Source organism: Xenia sp. Carnegie-2017, unplaced genomic scaffold (assembly GCF_021976095.1).
Source record: "Xenia sp. Carnegie-2017 unplaced genomic scaffold, XeniaSp_v1 HiC_scaffold_17, whole genome shotgun sequence".
Taxonomy (NCBI): Eukaryota; Metazoa; Cnidaria; class Anthozoa; order Malacalcyonacea; family Xeniidae; genus Xenia; species Xenia sp. Carnegie-2017.
The window spans coordinates 7,997-16,033 of NW_025813479.1; the positions used below are offsets into that span (position 1 = coordinate 7,997).

General features: G+C 32.7%; 1 protein-coding gene across 1 annotated transcript; it reads left to right on the plus strand.

The window, feature by feature from the left end:
- The first annotated feature begins 2,538 nt into the window (after window positions 1–2,538).
- On the plus strand, window positions 2,539–7,963 carry LOC124437853 (NACHT, LRR and PYD domains-containing protein 12-like). Its single transcript, XM_046987785.1, has 3 exons — window positions 2,539–2,621; window positions 3,529–4,367; window positions 7,228–7,963. The coding sequence occupies exons 2-3, from the start codon at window positions 3,601–3,603 to the stop codon at window positions 7,961–7,963; spliced, it is 1,503 nt and encodes a 500-aa protein (XP_046843741.1). The 5' UTR covers window positions 2,539–2,621; window positions 3,529–3,600.
- Window positions 7,964–8,037: the final 74 nt, after the last annotated feature.

Genomic DNA, 8,037 nt, shown 5'->3' on the forward strand with positions numbered 1-8,037 from the left:
TTGAATTTACACGTGGCGTAATAAATATAGGTGAAAGCTCATAACCTGAATACATCTAAAATCACGATGTTTGCAACTATTTTATGAAGGATATCAAATCATTTAACAGTAAGATTCTTTTCATAGTAATTTAAGAGTAGCATAGATATTTGTTATATGTTCACTTTTAATTGCTGAAACTAATACATTTTTGTGGATGATGAATAATTATAGCTAATTAAACACATGATTCTGAAGACAACTTTTGTATCAGAACTTCTTGCACTCTGTACACTACTTCTAATGTTACTGAAAAGTTATGAAAGTTTAATAATTCTACGGCATTTCATGTTATTTTCAATTTGTGAATTTAAGATTTATAAAATTATACGCAGTGGGAGTCTGTTCAAAATCATTCAAGAATAGCGTAGATATTTGTAGCATGCTCCTTCAACTTGGGGTAGCGAAGCTGTCAAAAAAGACCCTTTGTTAGAATTCTTCAGGGAATTTATTGAGAAATGTTAGCAGTTCAGTTGCTTAAAATCGGTCCTCTTCTAGATAAACAGTATATTAAATCTGCACAAAGTGTAGATTTGTGTGATAATCTACACATATGCACAGTAATTACGCATTCAGTACTTGTTTCATCCTCATCAACCAGTTAGAAAGAGGTGGCAACATCAAGGTAAATGATGTCAACAAACAATGAAGGCATGGACTCATATGAACATTCAGACAATTGATTTGTGAGCTTTTCACTCTCAAGAACATTGTGTGCATCATCGTGAGGTTTCTCGGGTAAATCCAAAGGTACATGACGTCCTCATCAGGAGTACAAACGGATTGACCATCTGCCTTGTTCAAAGTGTTTGATCGCCTCTTTTTTTCTCTGTAACTAAAAATCCACAGTGCTAGATTTAATTTGATATATAAATAAATATTTTCAGTTCGCTAAAAGTTAGTTAATTTTATTGCTGAATACGGTCCTAATGTGTGAACTTTTCAAGTGGCCATGTTAATAACTTGTGACGTCATCAGTAAAACACGTTTTCACAGAATAAAATTATACAGAAGGGCCACTCAAGTGAGCACTGCATCCTCACGGCCGCCATCATTCTAGCAAGATACTTTGGTTTTCACTTGTTTTCAACCACTGTAATTACATGACGTCATTTTTCACAATGAAATGGAAATAATTTCAATATAAGAAATGACGTCGTGTCATTTAAGTGGTTTGGAACAAGTGAAAAGTCCTATCTTACTGGAATAATGGCTGCCGATATGCGCGGACAACATACGCGAGGACAAAACATCAAAGGGTCCGACACGAGTAACCTTTTGTATATTCCATATTCAGTGACGTTTGGTTTGCAAACTACAGATTTTTATAACTGACGCCCATTTGTCTTCGTTATTTTTAATTATTTGCTTGAATTCACAATATTCTAAAATAGGTATTTTAGAAACAGATCATAGGTATTTTAGGATATCGTATAACTAAATCAATGTACGTTATGTGACTTAAGCTTTTCAAGATTTTTTTAAGCTTTTACAAAATTTATTAAAAGTCGTGCTATGAAAACGAAACCCATTAGTTACCCTGATCGAACTGATTTTGAAAATTCTTCAAAATAATCCTAATATCTTCCGGAACATTTATATTGCGAAACTGCTAAAGTAATTAACTTCCATACAGCTATAGAAGAGAAATACCTTTACTAAGATTCAAGGACGAGCGTAAATTATATTTTAAGTATGATTTACATTATAATCTAAACTAATTTGTAATTTTTAGTGTATACTATCGTATTTTTATCTTTTAACCTTTTGGACATCCTAAATGTTTTTATTATGGAACTCTATCGCATAAATTCTAGTAATTTTTATTTTACTGAAATAATTTGAATGCAGTTGTCCTAATAAAAACAGCTATACTTTTTAAACTTACAAGATTGACCTGCTAAAATTTAAAATTATTATTATTATAGTATTATTACTATTTTGTTATTGCATGTACTGGATTTTTTCATAGCTACTAAATATTGCAACCAAATTATACATTTTTGCTACAATATAGGCTGAAATTGTTCATATATACAATCTGGAAGCCAAACTGTGTGGAGCTAACTGAAGCCACAAATAATGGTGTGTATTATTTTATACTGCAGTTTATGCTCTTACAAATGTGGTCTATGCCTATACGGGGATTGTTGAAACTAAATTAGTCATGTCTATTTCATTATTTTTTAAAGGATACGAAAATGGATGCTATTTTCAGAGTCATACCACTGAATTGTTTTCCCTTGTTTGAAAAAATACTGCTGTCTATCTATTTGACATTTACAATCATCGCTCCTGGAATTTCAAAACATTCGATCGTCAAACTTCTTTTACTTGTAATGACAAGATGATTTCAAAATTCCAAGAAACTTCTCTTATAAAGAACATTGAATCAAGTTGTTTGAGACAATACCAAAATGAAACTTGGGATAATATATATGTGGTGTCCTTCAATTTCTTTTTCTCTTTTTGGGGTATGATCTATGGACAGTCTGTGAGCAATCGACTTAAAAACTTTGATAAGTTCTTGTCAGAAAGAAGCAGTGAAGTCAGAAAGGTTGCATCTAGTTCTTGGGCATTCTATTATTACATCATTTATTTGACTGTACGCGTGATCGGGTTGTCTATATTTGTTACAGTACTGTTTCCATGCATGTTTCCCATTGACTATTCTTGTTCGTGGCGTCCAACAACAAACGAAAACTCTTCGTTCAACAGTATAATTCTTCCTCCATATAACAAAACTTTCCTTAATTGTGAAATTCGCGATGGTAACAGTGAATGGTGGATTAAATTTGTTGTAGCTGTTGATGTTTTATCGATAATAATGACGATATGTCAGCTAATATACCTATTAAATAAGGCCAGTAGTGACAATTTTTTCACATCAGATAAGGAGTTTTTCACGGTATACATACTCCAAAAACGTGCAGAATTTCGAAATGGATAAAAGAAATAAAAATAAACTTCACTTGAACAAATTATTTAATATCCACGATAACGTAGGCAATGCACAAATGTCTGTGCAAAATCTTAAAGATATTTATGTCAACGTCATAATGCAAGCAGAAAGACAATTAAGTAAAGCTTACCCAGAAACGCATGAAAGACACGAGATCCTTCATTGTCATTTCAAACCTAATGAAAGTGCGAAAAACTCACAAGAGCAACTGACATTTTTAAGTCAATTCCAAATAGCAAGTCGTATCCTAGCTCCATTTTAGTCATCGGAAGGCCAGGAATTGGTAAAACTATGTTGACGAAAAAACTTATTCATGAATGGAAGACAAATGAAGACGACTTTTGGCGCGATAAGCTGGTCATTTTATTGCAATGTCGTGCGATTAAAGAGAAGTACATTACTTTTGAAAAATGTTAAAGAGTTGCGTTGGATTTTCATTTGAACAGTTTTCAGATATTTACGAATTTATAATGTTAAATCCTGAAAGAACTGTTCTTATCGTCGACGGTCTTGATGAATTGCCTTTAGATAATGGAGATCTTCGAACTGACGACTCAGGGTCCCCTAATGAAAAAAGGCACGTCATTACACACTTAAGTATGCTAGTTGAAGGTAAACTATTGCCTGATGTTACTGTTCTTATTACATCACGACCCACAGCTGAACATAAATTTCGAGATATGGAATTCGCGAGGACAGTTGAAATCTTGGGCTTTTTTGAGGATGAGATAAAAGAATTCGTGGAAAAGTTTTGTCATGAAGATAGGAATATTGCTGACCGTATTCTAAATAAGATTGAAATTTCTCTTGAACTTCGCAGCTTTTGTTACATCCCTATTAACACTAAAATTGTTTGTATGACCTTAAAGGAATGTTTTGCAGATGATGAAAACTATAGTCCAAAGACTATCACTGAATTGTACGATAGAGCAATTAAAGTATTACTATGGCAAAGCCATCCCCTTCTCAGGGGCAAGACTACAGAAAAGGATTACTTGAGAATTCCTTTACCATCCGAGCTTGATAAAGATCTACAAGAAATAAAATATGTTGCCATGGAAGGGCTTAAAGACGGACGCCTGATTTTTGAAAGAAAAAGTAACAGTAACTTTAAAAATCTGGAAAACTGTGGCATTTTCAATAAGATTTATGATGATGAGCGCCATCTTTACTGTTTTCTTCATTTGACTCTTCAAGAGTTTTTAGCAGCGTGGTATATTGTTGACGATTGGCAAAACATTGGAAAGTTTTTGGATGATCATGCTAAAGATCCTAAATGGTATTTAGTAATCGAATTTGCTGCTGGTTTGGTTGGAAATGAAAAGAAAAAGGAGAAGGGAAAAGATATCAGCGTTATTCTAGAGAGGTATTAAATTTATGATCGATGAGCATTTGTATCATTGAAAATGTTTGATTGTATCTTCGTATTGTATGTGACTAGATGTATTTTTTCTAAATGAATTCATCATTACCAAATTTTTAACATTAATTTTGCCAGCCAGATGAGCAAACATTAAAGTAACGCCTCCTCAATAAGTTTTAAACTAAAGTGTCGCGTAGAGTTTGGAAGAAATTATTTCTTTTGATCGTTTGTTGTATACTTCAGAACATGGTTTTTACATGTTTGCGGATGTAGACCACTGTAGATCACTGAGTTGTTGCACTTCATTAGAGTATTTGGATGCACTGGGAAGTTATTTAAACAGCAAATAAAAGACTTCACCATAATGCACACTAAGATACATAGATATAAAGCCCATAAAATAAACCTTATGTTCAAACATTAAGTGAAAAAATCTGCTAATGAGAAAACAAATCTAGTGGATTCTCCAAACACTACGTTCCAAAAGTGTAGGACTATTTTTGAAATAGTTTCAAAATGAGCAACAGCAACAAGCAAACAGCTGTAAGCTATAACTTAAAGCACAAATTTTGAATTTAAGGTTTTTACCTTGATTTTCATTAAAAAATTGCTTGCCGAATCCGAAATACAAATATACATTTTGTGTATTTGGGAGTGGAAAATTGCGGAATTTTCAAAAAAGCTGTCAATTTCGGTAAATCTCAGCGGCATAGGACAAAATCCTCCATTTTGTTGACGTCATACAATAATTAAAGCCGCTCTTGAGATAGCCGCTCCAGTTATTATAGAACTCAATGGAGTTAGCATTCCAGATATATTTACTTCAATGGGCTGAGTTAAAGCTTACCCGTGCCTTCAACTTGAGTTCTATAAGACCTGGAGGGGCAAAGGGGCCTGGACCCCGTGGTCAAAAACATGGCGGTAATGGCGGATTTTGTTGGTCAAAACTTCCACTTTAAAATTTTTTTTCAATATTCACTCCCTCCTGATTTCCAATACTGTTTATATGAACGAAAACAAGTGAGAAAAAAAAATAATTACGATACCGACAGCATACCAATTTAAAATAATGCTTCAGCATTGCGTGAAAAACACAGTACACACACACATCAAAATAAAGAAAATCGACGCTAGAGAAACGCATATTTTGGCTGTAACATTTAAGTTATTTTATGACATTTTAACCTTTTAAAAGTGAAAATCAAACGGCATTCATTAGTGGACCTGTCAATCTCGTCAAACTTATACTTTATTTCATGCTTTTGTGTGTTTGACTGTTTGTAAACAGTTTGGTGCAACTATTTTTCTTGCTCAAATGAAAAAATCTGTGTTAAAATGCTCCTAAGGAAGCAAGAAAATGTTTGCTTCAGTCCTACGACATAAGTCAACTGAAATTTACCATGGATAAGTATCATAAGTGTATTGTCATTACCTGATAAATCTACTGAAAACTCATAAAGAAAGTATGTTGAACTAGAAGAGCTACAAAAAGAAAAAATTCAAAACACCATTATTATGTTGGTTGGAAATTTGTATTTTGTAAACTGCTTGGCAGAACCTTGGGTCTATTACTGAACAGAACTACATTAATTTTCCATTGAAATTACAAATTTGGAAACTGAAGTGCATTGGTTTCTCTGACAAAACACTCTGTCTATTGCTGCATGAAGGCAAAATAATTAATTGACAGTGTAGGCGAAGAAATTTATCAAGTTCTATAGATATTATTGTGTATTACTTACAGTCTTTTGGAATTGTGTAATGTATGTCAAAAACAAGATATAATTTTTCAAAATGCTAACCCTTTTAAGCACTACTACTCTTCTGTTTTAGCTTTGAACAAGGCAGACCAATACTTTATGTATATGAACTTAGGCTAACAATGTTGCATGTAGCGTGACTTTTCTAGGGTTGGTCAGAACATCACCCCTTTAAAATTTTAAAATTGATTGCGAAAACGCTATTTCCTGCGTTTTACAAATAGTCTTCTAAAATGTTTATTGTGGAAAGAACTAACATAATTGCTCATAAATTATCGATTTTTGACCGTTTCGCTCAATATCAGAGCTCATCAGCATGCCTAGGAAACTCGCCAAAAATATGCTTTTGAGGGTTTTCGACATGGATAACCTGGTTCATTACAAACTTAGCCTAAAAAAAATTCTTTACCTTCATCAATATGGAGTTTTCATTTTATAATGGTCTAGTCATACCAATATGCTGATTATTATGCAAACGATTTTATGTCAATTTATCAAATGAAGTTGTCCAATAAAAGCAAAAAAATGTTTGTAGATTTCGATCGTCCAGGTAAGTAAAGTCCTGAGAACGATTGTTTTATTGTTTATATTGACTGAGGTTAGCGGCAGTCATCTTTACAGTCAAGAGTTTGAAGTACAGGTTCTGTTATGAAGTAAAATTACAAATATTTTGCTTTTATGGCTGCTCCGTGGCGCTGTAAAGGCCCATTTTAGTTCATACATGACAGCACAGATATAATTTGTTTTTTTAATGAAAGTTTTTGGCGAATTAACTAATTAAAACATGCCTAAATGAATTTTGACCTCTCTAACCTCTTCCAGTCAACTATCACGCTGCCAACGCTACTGAACTGTTGTTCTGACAAGCAGCAAGGAGTTTTTACTTTCATGTAATATTAATTTGCACTTGGCTTTGGTAAACATTGTGTGCATTGTCTGACTTATTTTAATTTGCTACCAAAAGATTGTAGCTAGCTATTGTTACCATAGTTGTTTTACAAGAACTTCTTATTTTAAGATGCTTTTCTGAAAGACTTTATCATTTTGAATAAATTAAACCAAACTTTTAAAAGTTTCACATTACGATATTTTTATAATTACAGGTTAGAAAGTTGGATCTCACATTTATTTTTCTCAGAGGGTAATAAAGCACTTGGTTTTCTTGGAATGAAGTGCTTATACGAATTACGAGACGACGATGAGATGAGATCAATTTGCGAGTCAAATAATTTTTCTGAAACAATATCCATTGACAGCGTTTCTTTCACGCCTCTTGATTCAAACGCCTTCTTTGAATTTCTCTCTGAATGCCGACAAATAAGAAAACTCGCGTTTTTTTCATGCCAATTTCCTGATAATCATAGCGTCATTAGATTGTCAAAATATTTCACAAATGCAACAGCATGCAATGTATTTTCTTTAAAAATAAACTCCTGTTCTGTTAAAAATATATCAAAACATCTTAGTGAAGCTTTAAAAAGTGAAAATTGTAAACTTAGTGAATTGGAAATTAGAAAAAACAATATAGGTGAAGAAGGTGCTAAATATCTTAGTAAAGCTTTAAAAAGTAAGAATTCTAAACTTACTAAATTGATTATCAATAGCAACAACATGGGAGATAAATGTGCAAAATATTTTAGCGAAGCTTTGACAAGTGAGAATTGTAAACTTACTGGATTGTCTCTTAGTCATAACAAAATAGCAGCTGGAGGTGCAAAGTATCTTAGTGAAGCTTTAAAAAGTGAGACTTGTAAACTTACTAAATTGTCTCTTGATTATAACAATATAGGTGATGGAGGTGCAAAATCTCTTAGTGAAGCTTTTAGAATTGTAATGTAAACTTACTAAATTAATTATCAATGGTAACAAGATATAGATGATGAGGTGCAAACTATCTTAGTGAAGCTTTAAAA

Excerpts from the sequence above, each read along its gene's own strand:
- LOC124437853 (XM_046987785.1), top strand. The coding sequence starts at position 3,601 with ATGCTAGTTGAAGGTAAACTATTGCCTGATGTTACTGTTCTTATTACA. Across the intron at positions 4,368-7,227 it reads ATCAGCGTTATTCTAGAGAG|GTTAGAAAGTTGGATCTCAC; the intron begins GTATTAAATTTA and ends TTATAATTACAG.